At 47.0% G+C, this 20,505-nt stretch overlaps 1 protein-coding gene across 2 annotated transcripts in view; it reads left to right on the top strand.

Annotated features, from left to right (window-relative positions):
• Positions 1–20,505, top strand: part of TMEM201 (transmembrane protein 201) — a 353,510-nt gene that overhangs the window by 302,597 nt on the left and 30,408 nt on the right. Inside the window, exons 9-10 of one of the 2 annotated variants that reach the window (XM_069610021.1) lie at positions 13,306–13,575; positions 18,943–19,083. In XM_069610021.1, coding sequence (XP_069466122.1) covers positions 13,306–13,575; positions 18,943–19,083 — 411 coding nt within the window. The remainder of the gene's footprint in view (positions 1–13,305; positions 13,576–18,942; positions 19,084–20,505) is intronic. The other variant, XM_069610022.1, reaches the window with a different exon arrangement.

Here is a 20,505-nt window from a genome sequence, read left to right as displayed (position 1 = left end):
GACCCCTGACCACTCTCACACCTCTTGAGATTTTGCCTTGCCTGCTCTTCGCGCTACCTTGAATTGTTCTGGCTATACTCCCCAGTTGTTCCCCGTTCATCCAACAAGGGTGGTCTCCTAAACATCTGTCCACCATGCCAGAGTTTAGTAATCCATTCTAACAGTCATGTATAGGAACATTTTTCTCTTTCTAACATTGATCAAGAGACCGCTTCATGTAGGCAGTTTTGCTCATGGCCATATTAGACTTGTGTGTTACATTCTCTAAAATACTGATATGATATATGGCATTTATAACACGCCTATACGCAAGTGTTACAAGGCGCAATGAGGCAAGGGAGGGAGAACAGAGGGAAGACGGACAACGATCTTACTAGGCCAGGTGTCATTCAGATCGCGCAGGGGTAGGGAGAAGGGGAAAAGTGCGGCGGGGCGGGGGTGTGGAGGAGACAGTGCAACACATGGGATACATAGAATATAAATAAAGCAATAAGTAAAAGTTCCGCCAGTTGGTGGCAAGTGCAAGGATAAGTGCAGACATCCAGAGTCTGTGTTGGTAGGGGACTGTAGGGATACAGAAAACAGTCACCAAGTGCTGCGGTAACCAGGAAGGCAGTGCAGGTGTGCAACTGGCGGGGGAGGGGACCTGGGCCTGAGATTAGACGGTGGCCAGGTAACCAGTGCAGTTTCTATTTCAGCCAGGAGTTCAGCAGGGGAGAGGAGGAGAGAAAGCGGAAGCAAGGGGGAAGGTTTTGAGGTGCTTCCGGAACCGGAGATGGTTCTTCTCAAGTTTCAGGGAGGCAGAGAGGCTGTTCTGAGGGAGGCCCCAGCCGAAGAAAGAGATCTGCCACCAACTTGTTGCTTGGAGAAGCAACTGACCCTGAGGGAGTTGGAGGCGGATGAGCGAAGAGCTCGAGAAGCAAGATATTTAGAAAGAGAGAGTTGAAGGTATTTAGGCCCCAGGCGGCCTTGTGGACAAGGCAGAGGGTTCTGAACTTAATCCTCACAGCCACTGGGAGCCAGTGCAGAGATTTCAGTCCTGGAGAGATACGATCCCTGGGCTTGAGGCCAAGGACAAGTCTCGCAGTCCTGTTCTGGATGAGTTGCAGAGGGCAGAGAGTAGAAGCAAGCCGATTTAGAAAGAGGCTGTTGCAATAGTCCAGCCTAGAGCGAACCAGAGCTCTGGAGACTGAGCTTCTGGGGGAAGGAGAGGAAAGAAAGAATACCTCTGAGGAGGTGCAGCTGGTAATATGACTTCTTGGAGACGTCCGAGAGGAGAGTGTGGAGTTGAAGATGACCCCAAGGTTTTTAGCCTTGCAGGTGGCAGCAGGAGAAGGGCCAAGAGAGGCAAGCCAGAGAGTGACTGGAAAGCAGGGGGTGGGTCTGCCGATAAGGAGAATCTCAGTCTTAGTGGCATTACGGCAGAGATCATTGGTGGCACACCACTCCTGGATGGCAGACAGTCGGAGATGAGAGCTGGAGAAGGGGTAGCTGAAAGTAGCCTAAAAATGACCAGAGTGTCATCCGCATATCACTGTAAATTGGGGCAGAGAGCGGCAATCCAGTGGGCAAGAAGTGCCAGGTATTGGTTGAACAGCTAGGGAGAGAGGTTAGACAGCTGGGGAACACCACTGGTAGAGATAGAGGAGAGGAAGGACCAAGTTGGACCTGGAAGATCAGAGAGATTTTTAGCCTCGGAGGTGGGAGCAGGAGGAGGGCCAAGAGAGGCTGGCCAGAGAGTGACGGGAAAGGAGGGGGTGGGTGTGCCGATGAGGAGAATCTCAATCTTGATGCTTTCTTAGCACAGCCTGGAGTCTACACTGTTAGCCCTTAGTATGTCAACCTCAGTACATTATTAATGATTTGAAAACCCTGTAGAATGTCCCTTACCTTCCTGGCAAGGTTTTTGGCTCTTGGTGTGGGCCAGGCACAAATGGACCTGCCTTTAACACACTGACGGCGTGCCCAGTGCATGACTGCCCAATGGGTGAGTTAAGTATTCTGTCAGAGCATTTATTAGAAACTGAACACCAACTTTGCGGACTCTAGGTGTGTTTGCACCAGAGTCTGTTGTGCCCTAAATATATAAATATTTGAAAGGGAGTAACCAAATACTACTCTAACATCGGTGTTGTGAATTGAACAAATTTAAGACTACCACAGAAAAATGAGCCCAAGTGGAAAGGGCTTAGTTTGGATGCTAGTAAGTATTTGTAAACATTTTGCTTATGTAAGACTGAAGCACTGCCTTTGCTGTGGTGGAGCTGTTACCTCTTTGAATGGCAACCCGTTTTTCTAGAGATGCAATCCGTTTGGTTAACGTGGAGAATATACTGCCTAGGTTGGCCTGTGTGCTGCAGGTTCAGAAGGGTCATCTTCAGGTATCCGAAACGGATAGTGCTGCTTGGGAAAATAGGAGGCACCTCAGATGTTCAAATTATGCTGGGTCTGTAGCACCTACTAATAATATGCAGGTCAGGTGCTGGGGTTGGAGGTAACATATCTCAACTAAGCTGTTTCCCTTGGATGTCCCTGTTTATGTAGTAAATGAGGCCAGAACCCTCATAGAGGCATTGTTACAAGGAAACTATCAAATGTGAACCCTTTGTATATATTAATACTCAATTTGGTTGACACATTATATACTATGCACTTTTAAATAAATGTAAGATATAACGCTGATCGTGGAGTAGATTATTCAATGTTTTGATAACTATTAACGCTGTCCTGCACAACATTTATCACTTGAAAGCAACACGTGCCTGGTCACTTTCTTGGGTTCTGTATGGAGGTGGAGGCTGTAAGGAACTCATGGTGGCAACAGTAAAGATGGACACAAGTTATCACAGTTCAAGGGTGTTTATTGAACTTTATAATGGGTGAGGTTAACTCCCAATCTGAACCTAAATCTAAGATGGAAGCAAGCTACGACCATCAAATGATAAGGCAGTCCTAGTGGCGTCTTGTCAAATAAAAAGGGCCTATACTAAAAAATAATTATTGCCAAGCCTTAATTCTAAATTACAAAAAGTGTGGGATATTGTTCACCATAAAAGAAAGAAGTGTTGACCAAATGATAGTCAGGATGGTATGGCTGGGTCTCCCTTCCCCATGTTTGCAGCACAGGACAAGGCGGGACTCTTGAGCACAGCACACTCCTTGGCCTCATCAGCACGAGGTTCACAGTTCCCTTTCAACTATATCAAGACCTTCAGAGGCTAAGACTCTTCCTTACAAAAGACTCTTGCCTTAGAAGGGCGGTGGTGTTTCACAATGACAAAGAAACAAAAGTTCTCTCTATGATCTTGCACCTTGGGCGATTGCTCTTCACCCCCGGATCTCCTTCCGTCAGGCTCGGCTCCTCCTCCCAGTTTGAGCCACAATCCGTCTGGTTCACTACGGCCTTTCTTTAACACAGTTCATGCATTGCTCTAAAAACAAACAAAAGTCCTTTCGGTAGCCTTGTATTTTGGGCGATCGCTCTTCGCCCCTAGGATCTCTCTTCGCCGGGCTCGGATGCTCCTTGCAACTCAGGCCTCCCTCTGCCGGGTCACTACGGCCTTTCAAGTGCCGCTTAGAATTTTCTAGATTCCTAATGTCCTTTTGAACAACTTCACTGTTGACAACCTTTGGCCGGGTTCACTCTTGTCGACACAATTTCCACGGGTGTGTTAGTCTCCACCTTGCAGTTTGGGCCTCCCTCAGGTTCACTACAGCCTTTCTTCGGCATCCCTCTGTTGGGTTCACACTTGCCACATGCCACAGTTCACAATCTTATTGGAAGGCAGGGTTCCCTTCCCCCTAGCTTTCCTCTGCCAATCGGTCAGAAACTTTAGCTTGTACAAGGGATTTGAGGTAACCCTTGTAGGACCACTCTGACACCTTACGCCACCCTTTCCTAGGGCCTTCTGGTTCTTGTAGTTTGAAAACAGGTCCCAGTCAGAGCCTTTCGAATGAGCGCCCACATGGTGCCAGACCCCTCTGTACCTTGACCTCCACTGGGCTTTCTTTAAAGTTCAAACCCACACACAAGTTAGTTCTCTTGTAAATTCCTTGCATTTAAAATGTTGCTACTTGCAACCTTGGGCTCAACCCATTTCGGTTTGCCATCGGCTTCCTTCAACTCACAGGCTGTGCTGAACCCGTTGGCTTCTCTGATCTCTGGAGTCGAGGATAGTACCATGGTAGCCAGCTCGCCTCTGCGTCTTGTTATCAATGCGGGAGGCCCCCCGTGTACCGTTGGCATCTGCTGCGCCACATGTCAGCTGTAACTCAATCTTATGATTTCCCTTTCGGAGGCTTCGCCGGTCTGATTTTGAAAAGGGCAAGGGCAATTCCTCCCTTCGTCGTCCTTTCATGTCTCACTTCTCCTCACTTTTTACTGCCGGTTTGGTGTAGCTGGATCCTCGTGCATTCGGCTTTGCTCGAAGTGTGCTTTCGTGCTTCTCCTTTTATCCCTGTGGGGAAGGTATAGGGCCGTCAGGTTTGTGTGGTTATTGTGAATTGCCTGACTCTGCCTTAGCCGTGTGTTGGGACATGTCGGATAAACCGCTCTGGTGTTTGTTACACTGTAACAGACAATGGACTAAGTGTTGGTGTTGTAAACGGTGCGGGCGGGGGTGGGGGGGGGGTAGAGTATCTAAATATCCTTCAGACTAGGATGGGGAAAAGGTGTTGCAGGGAAGGGGAAACCATGTCTCAACCCACGGTGTCTCACTTCCACTCGCCGAAGACCCCTCGCCCAGGTGATACTCCCCCACTGGTCCACACCCCAGGAACTGGATCCAATAGCGATGGCTGTGTTCTGGCCACCTGGGCAACAGATCCCCAGGGACTAGTAAGTGAGACACCTCCGGGTATCTCACAAGGCACTGTGCAGGCTGGTGAGTGTAGGTCTAGAGATGCAAATGAGCGTTGAGTGGCTAACGTGCCCTGCTCGTATCATCCTTTCAGTAGTGCCATATGTATACCACCCGGCAGTAAAAAAGGCTACAAGGACAATTGTTCAGGTCCCCTCACTCATTGATTCATGAAGAGGTGCATTTCTGTTTCCATGACATCAAAGAAAGACCAAGCTGGTTTCCGTGCCATACTCCTTCATATTTCAGTGCCCATCTGCAAGATGGATATCCAGGTTCTGGGTCCTCCAACAGGACTAGCCATGCACTCTTGACCGTGTGGATAGTAATCCATGTTCAGAGGTCGGCCTCCTTTCAGATGTCTTCGGTTTGTAATGACCATAGAATATTACCAGGTCAAATTGCTCTCTTTTGGTCTCCGTTCAGCCCTCACGAAGATGGTAGCTCTGACTACCTTTCTTTGGTATAAATGTATCCACTTTTACACATAGCTAGACAATTGACTAATTCAAGCTTTCATCACTGCGAGGCTCTTTTTGCGTTGGTAGACCTTTTAACATGGTGTTCTCTTTGAACTGGTAAATTTCAAGAAGTGTTCACCAGTTAATGATGTACAACGCCAAACCAAGCATTTTTATTTTTTATTTTGTATCCTAGTGCAGGACACAAGTCAAAACCTGCACTCACCTGAAACGCAAGTTTCTGCATTGCCATTACAGAATTCATGACACCTGTCCTTGTGCGTCCTGGTAGTCCATTATGTAAAGTTGCACAAGAGAAAAGCTCAATATTTACTTGCGCAGTGGCGTATTTGATTTCAGCTGCCCTGGGCCCAACACAGTGCTTGCACCCCTCCTTTACTCTGCCCCTTCAACAGACTCCATCCCTTCACCAGACTCCACTCCCTTCAGCCAAAATTGCCCTGTAAAGCCCTTGGCAGGACACCTGCAGGTCCAAATAGACAAATTAATTGAAGCAGTGACAAGAGGCAGCCGGTTAGCAGAGCTTCGAAAGCGGACAACGCTGGCATGGATCCGACTCATGAAATCTCACGACTTGGTTCATTGAGACACGTCATGAAGTAATACTCGCGGAACCCGCTTGCAGCCCTTTTGGTGTGTATGTGGGTCTCATAAACAGAAATGTATACTCCGATACAACCTGCACTGCCAAGCAGTGGTGATCTCTGCAGTATGTCGCCAGAAACCACAGCGGAGGCACAGCTGCAACTTTCAAAGGTACATGACTGGCTCAGGGAGTATCACCCACAGCAAAGATGCCCACCAAAACCAACGGATCAGTTTAATCCAGCAAGGGAGACGACACAATTCCCTGAACCGCGGGTGTAGTGGTTTAACCAAATATTCTTCAAAAAATCTGCAGCGGGTCACAGTCTTGAATCCTGGCAAGGCCAACTCAGCCTTTCATTCTTCTACGGTCGGGGTCATCCAGTTACAGCTCAGAGCGTTAAGAAGTCACCACAGTTTCATGCATTTTGGTCTGACATGTGACATATGGCAAGTAATGCGCACAATTATTGTAATGCTCTGCCGACGGGACAACATTCTCATGCAGGCTTTTGTTCCGCTGGTAAGTGCATTCGGGTTCAGCAAAATGAATCCTTTCACTGCCGGGAAATTGCGACCACAACAAAGAAACCAGTGTTCGTTTTGCACAAGCACACTTAAAGCCCACAGAATAAACACCCAAAAATAGCAGTTTAAACCTTTGTGCGCCCTGTCCATATGAAACAAAAAACTGGATTGTCTGGTGCTCTGCTATGTATGTATATATGTGTATATGTATATGTGCTGTATAAATAACACATCATTACATTGGAAATGGTTTAAAGGTTCAGCAGCCATTGTAGAGTGTGAAAAGGAAGACATTTTCTGGGCTACATACTCCGCACTCGCATGCTTGTCATGCATCCACATCAATGACACTCGTGCTCCTTCCTTCCACCACTTCTCTCACTTAAAAGGCCGCCATTAGCATTCACATGACTTGTACACTGACTCGCCTCCTGAAGTTAAGTCAGAGACCACAGTGATGTGACGAGACCAGCCTCTCTGGGTCGGGTCATTGTTGCAGAGGCTGCATTGCACCGTGAACTGACTCTGGTTCTTATTTGCACTGCAACCGTTAACTTCTATTGTGAAACTGTAAACCAATTTGTTCCCATAACATTGGAACTTTGTGTACCCTTCAATTTTTGTTTGCTTACGACACATTTCTGGGTAGTGCAGACCTCAAGATCAGGAGAAGCTCATTTTCACTCTTAATTTATTGTGGTCACAGTGCATAGCGCAATAGCTCTCAGGCAGTCGCACAGCCAAACTCCCAGGTATTTAACTGGCCAAGCGCTGGATGCTTGAATGCTGTTTTTTAAATTTTTATTATTTGACTCTCATACCTTCTTAACATCTATTAAAGAGTTTACAACATCTACTTTCTTCCTAAAGGAACACTGCGAAACGAGGTTGGCAAATATTTTCATACTGGTCCAGAAACTGATTCTGTGCCATAACAGAATTGGGGCTTTCTGAATAGTAACTCAACTAGCTGTACCTCTTAATGTGAGTAGATGCATTGTGTAGACTTACTTGAGCTCCTCGTAAGTGGGAGCTGTAGACTTCTACCGTAATCTTCTTTTCAAAATATTTTAATCAGACGAGAGAATTTGTCCTTGGTGTTCCTCCGGAGATAGATTCGAGACTGACCTTCAGGGCTGCCTTACTATTACCTTGGGAGCAACATATGCTTTATGCTTTCCTCCCTTTCCCATTGCTGTTTAAAGTGGTTTACAAGTTGAAATGCCCAGAAAACTGTCCTACAATTCTGATTGCTACAGTGTGACACAAGAGTTTGTTTTTCCAACCTCTTTGAACTTCTTGGAATCAGCCTATGACACTATTATTGGACAGCAACCTTTCTTCTCAACCGAAGAGTCTGATCATTCCCACATCCCCTCAGTGGCCTGGGTTCCTGAGCACCTGTATGCCGTTTGTGCCTGTCCAAAGAACCTTGAAGCGGTGAAGGCAGCCAGAAAAGCTCCTTCAGAAATTGCTAGATTGGTAAATGGATCGTATTTTAACACTGAGGTATTCCTAAAACTATCAATACACTGCAGGGCCATACACCTAAGATCTTTTACCACAGACTTGATGTCTGGGATTTGCTATATTCTCATAGAACATAACTTTCTGCATGGGGCCTCAACTCCGAAATCCTAAGCAGAATGCCCTTTCTCACTTGTTGATGAAGTCTTTAAAGTCAGTAAAAGGTCTTTTCACATATGTTAGTTAATTTGACTTGCTTTGCACAGAAGACCCTTGGGCATTAAAGTGCTAGACAGCAGTCCATATCGGGTATTTACCAAGAAAGCGCTACACAATTGCTAAGATGGAACATATTTTTGAAATATGTAAGTGTTCAGTTTAAAATAATTTGTGATGGTACAGCAATCCAGTGTACGTTGTATGCATAGCATAGGTACAATATGAGTTTATGGATTATATAAAGAGACCGCTGCATATTCTATATGCTCTCGGCTCTAGCTTTCTTGGAAAACTACACATCTTGTGACCTTGACTTGGCTAACAGGATATCGAGATGCCAGAGGCACAGTTGCCATTTTCTATTTTCCCACAAAGACCACGGTGCTCTGCAATCTCCAAAGTAGTTTCTTTCCCTTCTACCAAGAGATACAATTACTGATATAACACTCTCCCCATGTCAGCTCTACCCAACACAAAACCCAACCTGGGGCTCAAAGATCCCTGTATAACCTAGATGTCAGTAGTGCTCCTAAATGCAATAATCAGAGGTCCAAAGATTTCAGCTCCTCAAACTTCTATGTTGTAAAATATCAATGTGTCTCGAGTAAGAGTGTTCATTCACCATTTGCTCAAACTCTCTCCTAAAAGGGCCTGCATGTGCATTTAATCGAAGCTAAAGCTATCTCTGGCTTGTCAAAGACCTATATGTTTGCACACCATTTGTAAAGCGGCTAAATGGACTAACAACCCATTCTCTACTTACATTACCCTTTTGGTCTCCACATCCAGAGCAATTACAGTTAGGGGCTAGCAGTCCTACACACTATTTTGGTGGAATTATTTTGTACTATGGTTAGTTTGTTTTTTCCATCCTTCTGAGGTTGGGGTAGTATGTAATTTTAATTGAGGAAAGGTGATGGGACATAAGAAAGTAGTCCCAGTAGTGATTTCCTCCCCATACCCCTCCACCAAGCACAGTAAGGGACAGATATTTGTTGCATGCGCAAAGTCCAAATCACAGGTCCAATAATGTGTGCATGTGGGATGTACTGTGAGCGAGGCTTGTCCCCACATGCCCTCCAGCACGTTCTTTCAGTTAAAAGAATGTTTTGCATCATGCTCCGGTCTCTGCCCTCTGCCGAATCCTGAGATGTCACTTCTCCGCTGGGTGGAGCCTCTTCCCATGAGACCAGGGTGGTGAGGCAGCTACCTGAAAGTCTCCATGTGGGTAGTACTCAGCGGCAGTATCCCCTTGGGAAGAGATCTCCCCTCCTGGGATAAGGGAAAACATCTTGGGAGAACACAGGATAACATCTCTCACCCAACATCCTACCTACCTCCATACCCCATAGACCCGAACACTTTGCCCTGTACACACATGTACCTTAGTAAGTCTTTGACTTTAAGAACTACTGAGACGAAGGGTAGGGACTACACAAAGGGAGTGTACCAGACAAGTATTGGGAGGAGGAGGTGTGGAGCCATAAAGAAAGCTCCATGTAACCTTGTTGGCAATTCTAGTCATCCATGGCTGTGAGATAAAAAGCAACAAAGGACTTACAATGTTGCTCAGCCATTTCAGGAGGAACCAAGGACCAGGAAGCTGCTTGGCGTGGGAAATTCAAGCTGTTGCAGTCAGGGCAGCTGAAAAGCAGCAGACAGCGTCCCCAGTGGGTCTGACGCCAGAGGACCCTTTGCGAAGCAGTAATCCGACCTTGCAGGGGGGTGGACCACACGGTCTGTAATGGTACATCGGTACATGTACTGCAGAGAGACGGGAGCCGCCTGAGTGCAGGAGAAGCCATGAGAGATCCAAACGGAGCAAAGGCAGACCGCAGCTCACCAGAGAAGTCTTGGAAGGCATCTGAGTATACTGGGTGGCTGGTGGGGATAAGAAAGGGTCTTGGTTACTGCATAATCATTCAAGAAGAACAAATCGAGAACTGGGAGGGGAGGGGGGAGAGGGAGGGAGCGGGAATGTGTAACCCCTGTCCTAGAGAGAAGTAGGGAGGGCCAGAAGAAGTGGTTCCCCAATAGGGGCATATATCAGACCCCCAACCATAAGGACACATATCAAGAAAAGGAAGAGTCCTCTTCCTCATGGCAGTGCTTGGCAGGAGAGTAAACCAAGTCTGCGAGATCAAACAAGCATAGAAGTACGCGTCTGGTAAAACAGAAGGAAATTACAATTCATCTTCCTCTTGCCAGTTCTTGGCAGTATAGTTAACCAAGTGGGGGAAGCCTGGGTCATGGACCCTAACAGTGCATTAACTGTATTGCTGAGAAACCTAAAAGTGAGAGGCCAGGGGAAGGGAGTCCTTCCCACTGGTGGTGACTGGGAAATTAAGTTACTAGGAGAAGGGAATCATTGTCCTGGTAACCAAAGTGGTCAAGACTTTCTGATACAGAGCGTTAAGAGATAGTCAGTGTGTCTGCCAAAGTGCTTGAACTTTACCTTTTTCTGTTGGAGAACAGTTTTGAACCGGGGAAAGAGAGCCATTCCCCTAAAATAAAAATTGGAAGTGAACTTTGATCCCCAGTCCAGAAGAAGGGAGTCATTCCTGTAGACGAAGATCTACTTTATCTGTGGTTTAGTTTTCGCGTGTAAGGGACAGAAGTAAGGTTTTTGACACAGGACGGTGGACTATTGATTTACCTGGACATTCTGACAGAACCCTGGTATTTAAGTTGAGGCAAGGAAACTGCTCTTAGTTGGGTAAAGTTAGGTTTTTGCTTTATTATCTTGGCTAAAGTTTATAGAAAACATCATGCCACCTGTGTCAGTCTCCTCCTTTTGCACCCATACACCACTGATGACCTTCCACAAGTATGGAGGATAAAGTTCTATAAACTAGGACCCACAGTAGTGTTCCTACAGTTACGTTTATGTTAATGTACTGCGCCAGATCGTCACCTAAGAAGTTTTGAGTGCCTAGGCTTGCTTGTGGAATGGAGTGCTGTGACCATAGTTCTGCAAAAAGGAGGCGGCTGATAAGCCCTAAAGTGTTGTGATAATTGGGTAGTTTCCCCAAAGCGGATTTGGAGAATTGGTAGTTGGTACATTACGTAATGTTGGATGTATGAAGGCTTGAGTGTGTGCTCGGGCAATTCTTTAGGTTTTGGTGTTTTATTTGCCCAGGCAGCTCTATACGTTGTCCCCCAGGGTCAAACTCCAGAATAATTCTGGAGCTGCTAAGCCAGAGACCATAGTTGCATAGTCAAGAATAGACTCTGTAAAGGTGAATCGTTTGGTAAGAGAATGGTGTGATTAACCCAGTATCGTAATATTGGAAAACCATGGCATCTTGATGTCAAAAAGGTGAGCATTTATTATGTGCCAGGTCTTTCTATACTTTATTGTAGATTATGGTGGGTGGTTTTGTGGTTCCTTTCTTGAGTAGTATATAAATGTCTACTAATACATGGTCAACTGTAGTGAGAAAAATCTACCCTGAGCTCCCAGTACAGGCTAGGTTTATTAGACTGTGTAAAGGGTGGAAGTAGATATGCAGCAAAGAGGGTAATTAGAGCGAGAAGGTCCATGTGTCTGCCCTTCTGTATGTCGTAACAGTCTGGCACCCTTCTGTGTAAAATGTTTTAATGATGTGACTAGATCTTTGGCTCAGGGGGTAGTTGGACACACATCGGAGCCTGAATCTGTTGAAACCACAAATGAGAAGCAGAGATCAAACTGCCCTTGTGCTTGCTTCCCAGGTCACATCGGCCAGGTTTCAAAATGGGAAAGCTGGGAGGAAGTACAGGCACTTTTTAAACTTGGGGTGGCTTTTGAACTTTGGCTCGCCTGGGAGCAAGGGACTTGCCTGGGCTTTCTGTGAGTTTGAGGCCTGCTGGGAACTTCATAGGGGTGTTTATAGGGGTGTTTGAGGTATTGGTCAACTTGGGCTAAGAGTGTGCTTCTCTGGCAGTTAATCTGCATAATCTAGCAGGGTCTACTCTTCTCAGCCTGGGCTGCAGTGACCTTGTCCTGTGAGGGAAACAGGTGGACTTTGGGTCCAAACAGGATGTAGCGTCTGCTTACCAGTTTATATTTGCAGGTCTACTTCAAGCGATCTGGCCCTTTTTGTGAACTGAGTGTGGATGCTGTGAATTTGCTGGGTGTTTAGTGGAGTGCTACCTGCCACCTTTTTAGCTACTTCAGAGCACTTGATATTTGACATTTAATGTAAAACATAGCAGAACATGACTTTTATAACCAGCTAATATAACAAAGCCGGCATCTTGTTCTATACAATAAATAAATGAAAAACTAGCAAAATTTGCTTGAAAACCAATCCATTTTAATTGGGTTACAGGATTAGGAAAGCAAACTTAAAGAAAAACACAAGAGTGGAGCAGGCTTAGGTTTAGTGGAAGTGAAAGTCCAAATGGGGGGGAGGGGGGGGGATGCGGGGTGGATAGACCACTGAGTAGGAAGCTGTACATCAAAAGCAGAAGGTTAACGTGCATAGGTGCATTTAAATTTGGGAACAAAACATAGATCCAAGCAAGTGAACCGTGCAACATGTCCCTACAACTTAAACAAGACATGACATAGAATAACCTAACACATTGTAGCGTACCACTCCTAAGCGAGAATATCATTTTTTGCTAGGAAAGATATTGGTGGATCAGACATGCCACTTCTAGATTTAAAATCTGCTCATCCGGAGGTTGAGTAACTTGCACTAATTTTGCCTCCAGGGCACATGGACCAGCTTTGGTGCTGCATTCATGAGGGCCAGTTGGTGGGTATTGGAGCAAACTATGTACTTGCATTTCTGGCAGCTTGAATGAATGTCATGCATACCTTGTCAGCGTGATACTACCCTTCTCTCTAAACCGCTCTTAGCCTCCCTTTTATTCTTTCTCCATTTCTTTCTAGCATGTGCATGCTCTTTCTCCTGTGTGCTTGCACAATCCTGCTCTCCTCTCGCACCCAGAAACTGGGATGATGTTGGTTTTGCCAACCCTAGACGTGTGAACATCTGTGGAGTGTGCTTTGGAATGTAGATATAGCCAGTAACAGTGAATCCTGTCTGTGAATCTGACGTACTTCGGTACTAAAGCATTCATTTGGATCTATTGCCATTACTCTTGCCTTTTACCAATGACATCAAATCTGATCTTTTTGGCTTCTGCTGTAATCATTCTCTTTCTTCTTTCAGATTATTTCTCGCTCCTGTCTGGCAGCTGTCCTTCTCCTATCCCCTCACCTGCTCCCTCTGTGGCTGGATCGATCAACTCCAGCTCAGGGTCCCTCCTTTTCCGACGGCCTCTTATCAGCCCAGCACGCCTCAACCTGAAGGGGCAGAAACTGCGTCTGTTCCTTTCTCACAATGACGCCCTGCAGACGCCAACTGGCTCGGAGGATGCCCCTCATCCCGACAGTAGCAGCTTCTCACCAGAGCTCTCTGGGTTCCCAATGCAGAACCGCGGTGAGTCCATAAAAAGGGGGAGAAACCATACAGTGCTGTTTGCTGTATGTTTGTGACTTATACACAACCTATGAGTGTTGTTTGAGAGTGGGGTTATGAGACTAGCATGTTTAGGAGGCGTATAGTTTGATAATTCTTGAATGACTATCTCGTAGTCCATTTTGCAAGTTGGTAAAGAGAATGAGGCACTGTTGCAGACTGAAGGTGTGTTTTGATTAGTTTGACTAGTTGGGTGAAAAACTCTTCATTGTGCTTGAAGAATGGCATGTGGTAGTCTTGTCATACTTCCTCTAAGAAGCAATGGAATAGCTTTCCTAATGAAGACGATCAGATTTGCCAAGTGATTTATTGCATGCAATTGTTCAACTCTGTTTTCAGTGTTGCTTTGCCGGCATTTGGTCACATGCCCTGCATGATGCCTTGGGCCAGTCGTGGATTTTCACTTTCGTGGACTTGTAGGCCCATACTTATTTATTTTTTTATTTGGCTTTATTAAGTTTTCAGAGGTAATGGTTATTCCAAAAACATTTTTTGAGGTGCCTCATGAACATCAACTTAACACTTCCCTTCCCAACACCCTAAATGTCTTCCTGTTATCGTCATTGCATCACCTCTCTGGCAATCCCTCTCCCACCGCCCCCCCCATGAAACGCAGCCTTCGCTCGAGTTTATCACAATCCTCAATGTACCTGGTCAAGATGTGTAGGTGGTTCGCTCATTGTTATCAGTTTAAGGTTTTCACCGCCAACTTGGAGCCCAGTATGCATTGAAGAATGCGCCTACTTGGGTGGGAGGTCACTCAACCGTAACATAGTCTTAATCAGGCATGCCCGGCAGGCCTCCCAGGTCTGAGACCTTAGTTTCTATACAGTACAACTTCCTAGACAATAGACATATATTTATTCATGAATTCACTACATAGTAGTTTATTTGGGGCAGAGTTCCCGTGGATATTGGTGGCAACATTTATCCATTCTATCTCACACGGCACACTAGCCCCCTTCCATTACATCACAAGACATGCCCAGGCAGCAAGCAGGATTGACATTGCCACCCCTGTCAATCTACTGTGCTCTCCTTCATTCTCCTCCAGCCCAAAGAGTATGAGGAGTGGGTCCCCAATCAGTTGGGTCCCGTCCCAGAACACCTTAATACGGGGGCAACCCCACCACATGTGCTAGTAATTTGCAATCTCCCCGCATTGACTCCAGCACCTGGGGTTCTTTGACTGGAACATCTTTGACAGTCTATGCGGGTCTTATTGCCATCTGTGTAATAAGTTAATGGTGTGCAATTTATACTGGCTCGCTATCGATGTTTGCGAGTACCCTTTGCATATTTTCCCCCACAGGTCAAGGTCTATTTCGTTGCTGAAATCTTTTTCCCCATCTGTGCCTGAGATTCACCGTGGACCCTTTCCCTGCATCTATCAAAGCCCTGCACATAGAGGAGATGAGGCCTTTGGAGTCTACCCTTTTGTCCAAAAGTTCTTCAAAGGGAGTGAGGTCTCTCTGGATGTTCTTTCCATTTACCCATCATAAGGATTCCCTTAAACAGAAGGAATGGGAAGACCGGCAGGGGACCTATCTTCAAAGAATCTTCCAGTTCTACAATTGTAATATAGTTGCCTCCCCTCACGAGTTGACCCACCCTCTCAAGGCCCGCCTAAAACCAGGATTGGAATCTTTCGTGATTAGGAATGTCTTCTCGGACCCCCGGCGCCCTGGTATGGCTAAGGGGGGGGGGGGGTCATGAAGTGATCTCCTGCATGCTAGCTCCCCTCCCGCCAGATCTCCCATATGGTGCCCAGTATTGGATGATCTCTAATTCTGCATATAAGCTTGTTTCTCAGGGCCCATAACCATTCTGCGACCGTGGCTGGGGCAAGGATGCGATTATCTAAGTCTACCCCTTTGAGTCCGTTCTGTCCTCTGAGATGGAGGACTAAAACTCTCAACTGCACCGCTTCGTAGTTTTTTTTTTTTTTTTTTTTTTTTTTGTAGGTCCGGTATGCCCACACCACCCTTATCTTTGGGCAATGTCAGGACCTCATATGGTACTCTAGCCTTCTTTCCTTGCCACAGAAACTTTGAGAATGCTTGTTTTACCTCGCTGAAGAGGGTTTTTGGAAGCCGAATCGGAAGCTTTTGAAATTGGTACAGGAGCCTGGGCAGGCACACCATCTTCACAGCGTTAAGTCTCCCAATCCAGGATATAGTGAGTTTTCGCCATTTTTCTAGGTCGGCCCGGAAGCTTGAGAGAAGAGGGGGGAAATTGGCATTGTATAAGGTGTCTAGGTTCCTCGTAAGGTTTATTCCCAGATAGCAAAGGGTGTCTTCTCCAATCATTAGGCCTAGTGGGGCGAATCTACCAATCTCTCCCAGGTTGGGCTGCTGGAGTGGAAACAGTATCGATTTGGTCCTTTTGATTTTAAAGCCACACAGCTCCCCGTATTGTTCAATCACATGGATTGCTATAGGTATGGAAGTCGGGGGGGGGGGTTCTGCACATGCAAGAGCAGGTCGTCCGCATATAGGGCCACCTTATATTTTTTTCCCGCCCACCTTAAGTCCCTCTGCCTGCCGGTCACCTCAGAGTCTCTGAGCCAGGGGTTAAAGGGAGAGGGCAAACCATATCGCCGAAAGAGGGCATCCCTGCCTTGTTCCTCTACCTAGTTCGAACCAACGGGAATAGTCACCGTTAACCATTACCAATGCTTTGGGGGACGTATACACTGCCTTTATTCCCCTTCGAAAACTGGTGCCCAGTCTCACTTTGCCCGATACTGTCTCAAAGAAACCCCACTCCACCCTATCATACGACTTTTCGGCATCTACAGAGAGGAGGCCTCTGTCCCCCCTCCTTAATTTGTGACTTGGCAAATGCAATGTCTTCCGCATTGTGTCCGCTCCCTGTCTCCCCATTATGAAGCCGACCTGATCAGAATGTATTAAACGGGGCATATGTATTTCAAGCCTAGCTGTGAGTACTCTTGTGTAGATATTGGCGTCAATGTTTAGTAGAGAAATAGGGCGGTAGGATCCACACTTGCTGGGGTCCCTGCCTTCTTTGGGGATCACTGTTATAAGCGCCTGAGAGAATGAGTCCGGAGCTACACCTGTTTCAAGAATGTAATTGAACAGGTCAACCAAGAAGGGGAGGAGAGAGGAAGGTCTTATAAAATCCTGCTGTGTAACATCCTCTCATGGGGCCGTTGCTAAGGGCAATCGCTTCACTGCTCTCAATTTCTTCTGGGGTGATTGGGGCATCCATTACGTCTGCCTCTTCAGGGTAGAGTTTCGGCATCTCTGCGTCTCTTAAGTATTCCTCTATTCTCGACTGCACTTGACCTGTTTCAAACTTGTACAAGGTCTCGTAAAATGTTGCGAACACGTCTGGGATTCTGTCCGTCTGAGTTCTGGGCACCCCTTACCCCCTCTATTGACGCCACTGATCTCTCTGCACGCTGTCCTCGCAATCTGGTAGCCAGAAAAGCATCTGCCTTGTCTCCCTTCTCGTAAAACATGTGTTTGAGAAGCTGTAGTTTTCGCACTATCTGACCTTCCTCGAGAACCCTGAGCTTCTCCCTCTTCCGGCTGGCCTCCAGGATCTTGTTTTCCCTTTCTTCTGTCCAAAGTAAATCAACCATGACCGTGTCATAATCGGATCATGCGATCGTAGAGATTTCTGAACCCGTTGCCACCTTCCACAGCTCTCCCGTGACATACAAGTAATCGATTCTGGTAAGTCGTCCTCAAATAAGAGCTTCATAATGTCCTGGAGCGTCGAGGCAGCGGTCCGCGTATTATGGTGGTGGCGCTGTGTGATTGCCCTTTCTCACCTTGGCACTTGTCGTGAGGGGTCTTGGGGAGATTCACACAGCCTCACAGGAACCGTTCCTAGGTCGCTCCAGAGCGGGCACTGCACCAGCCCTTCCCAGCTATCGCTCGCCACCGTGTAGCTATTTTGTGTGGCAGTGAGGGAACAGGCAGTCATTCACACGATTCTTTCGGACGGATGACAGTGGGCAGATGAAGGACAGCCAGCTCCGGCTCTGAACCTGGGTCCTCGCTGCAGCTGCCGTCTGCGGGGCCCTACTTCTTGGTTGCCTCTCCAGGTTCTTCCGTGGAGGCGCTGTGTCCCTGGGATGGGTAGGCTGCCACCCCCACTATCTGTCTGGAAGAGAGCGGGAGACGGCGCCTGTCACCAGGTGGATGAGCCGTCTCCTTGTTGCAGAGCGGGTTAGAGAGCCCAAGTGGGGGAGGCAATATCTCCCACAGCATCGCCGTTGCTGCCTGAGGAGCGGCCACTCAGATAGTCGAGGTGCGGTCAGTGGCTTTGGTTACCCCACTTTAGGTGTTCCTCTCATTGGGTGTTGCCTTCTGCGTTGGGTCCACTCGGCCGCCTCATCACACTGCCCCTAGGGCGGCAGAGGGTTCAGATGTCTGTGTCTCCTTGGTGCCGCCTCTGAAGGGCGGCATGCACTCTGCTTGTTCCGCTCACTGAGCACCATTCCTTCGTGGCTCGCAGGCCTTCCTCGGGGCCGGATACACTTTCGGTTTCGCCTCATGGAGTAGAGGCTGCTTCTTCGTCTTCTGGCGGTCAATTTTCTCTGCTCCTTCACTCAGCTACTGCTGGGGGAGGAGGAGGGGGGTTCATACGCCATATATGTCCCTCGGTCCAGGGGTGCGGGCTCAATCCAGCTTTTGGGATCTTTTGGGCTGGGAGATCACTCGGAGGCAAGCTGCATCCTCCGACCCCTGGTGGCCAATGTAGGCCTATACTTCTAATGGGGAAAACAAAACTATAATTCCTAGAATTGAACTGGATGAACCATGACTGGCCCACGCATTACACAGGACCACTTGCAGCTACAGTGTCTGGTTGTTTGCCTGGCTAGCAGTGGTCGCCACCTGTAGCACTGCATTGGGCTGGGTATTGCACCTAGTCTGCTTGCAACTCAAGCTAGCATGATGCTACTTATTTGAAGAGCAGAACCTTCACAAATGTTTCTAGCAGGCTTGAGTTATGTTGAGTTCCATGGCGATGTAGGGACCTGGTGCCCCACCCCTCAAAGCCTTCATGGCAATATTGATGTGTGCAACATAATTGTGTGTTTATGGCACTGCACAGTGTTGGGGGTGGGGAGGTGGCTTTGGTTTGGGTGGAGGCAGAGTGGCACAATATCTTGCAGAATTTGTAGGGTCTTAGTGGTCTATTACCAGTGATTAGGTGGGGCCTGCAGACCCTCTGGGCCATATTGGGTGAGTTCTGCAGCCCCACGTGACCATATTAAGGTGGGACAAATGCCTATTATGTACAGTAATTGTCTTATTTTCTATGACCATCAACTTTGTGTTTCCACAGGACAAACAAAGTCCTTTGTTGCCGGACAGAGTATCTACAGTGAGATTTCCAGAAGGAAAGAAGACAGTTCATCTCACTCCTCCAACTGCCCAGTGGACACCACCACCAACGGATGCCTCGATGACTCTGGGGGCTGGCAAGGTTTGTACTTGGTCTCCTGATGATTGTCGTTGGGTGTTGACAGTACGTTCTCTGGTTGAATATATATACTTGACACTTCTATGCTTGGGGAGGCTGTATATGTAGGGGTGCATTTTTATGTCTGTGGCACTGTGCTCAAAGAGAGGCTATAGTGGTAGAGGACCCCTTAACGGAATAGGTCTCCTGTGATGGTCCTTGCAATCCTATGAGGGCACATTCAGAAGTTAGTCATGGTCTAACTTTTCTTTAATATGCACGTGTTTGAGGGAGCTATTATTCCTTAGTTCTCCTTCAAACAACTACTCTCCCTCTTTCCCTTGAACTCGCATGGAATGCATACTATGGTTTCTGATGCTAAGTCATTGATAAACCTGACTAATCCTATGTCCCTCCTGCTCCCGGTGGGATTAGAGCATATGATAAAGATGATTTTAAGTAGATTTGTCTTCACAAGCCCATAAAGGATTTGTAGCGAAGCTGTGTAGTCGTAGGCAGGGTTTCCAGAGTGATCCCTGACTCGCAATGATAGACGTGACAAAGCAGTATGGCTTTGCCTTTGCAAGACCATAGGGGGGAGGGTACTAAACGACAACTTGCGCACGCACACCTCTGCATACAATAAAGGAAGGTACACACATAGCATTCCTAAAACTATGCTCTATGTAAAGTTGTGCATCAAGATATATTTACAGACAGGGGTAAATATCATAAAATGCAAGGGAGTCATATTAAAGTAAATTGCCTCTAAGAAATCCTAACCGACAATGTACGCAAGACCATTTTACAGATAGTATTTCTTAGATACATTTAGACTGTTTAGATTAGTTTATCCATATAAACTAACAGGATAAAATCAGTAGGCAGCCCCTGGATACAGATAATGGGGAAGTTCAAGTTACCCAAATCGAGGGGGAGTTGCAGGAATAGCAACCTTTAGGCTGGTGATGATTGGGGACCCCACCAGAGGAGATCCAGAGGTCTTTCAACAGAAGATTGCAGGGGTGTAGCCATGCCCCGTATGCAGTGGAAGTTGCCATAAAATGCCCAGGAAAAACTTCAGGCACAGTCTCGAGGCATGGAAAACACCCCTTCGGAACAAGGTGCTGTAGGGAGACTAGAGCAAGGTGTCCAATTGTCTGGATTTAGGTTTTGGGCATGGTGCTGCTTCCTGTAGCTGGCTCTGCAAACAGCGTCCATGGAGAAGGCTGGAAAAGGAAAATTATGTTCACAAGGTCATCAGAATCCCACATGAGAAACCATAAAGAGCCGGTCTCGAGAGAAGAAGCAACAAAGTACATTGATGACCCTTTGCAACAGGTCCGAAGCTGCTCAGGTCAACACAACAGCCTGCTGGACTGGACATAGGAGGGTCTTTTGAAGAACAAATCTAGATCTCAAGTCCAGGGCATCAAACAACCAAAT

The sequence above is a fragment of the Ambystoma mexicanum genome, chromosome 8 (genome assembly GCF_040938575.1).
Source record: "Ambystoma mexicanum isolate Mex_15411 chromosome 8, UKY_AmexF1_1, whole genome shotgun sequence".
Lineage (NCBI taxonomy): Eukaryota > Metazoa > Chordata > Amphibia > Caudata > Ambystomatidae > Ambystoma > Ambystoma mexicanum.
Note: the sequence above shows the minus strand (reverse complement) of the source record. Positions and strands in the feature narration are given on the sequence as shown.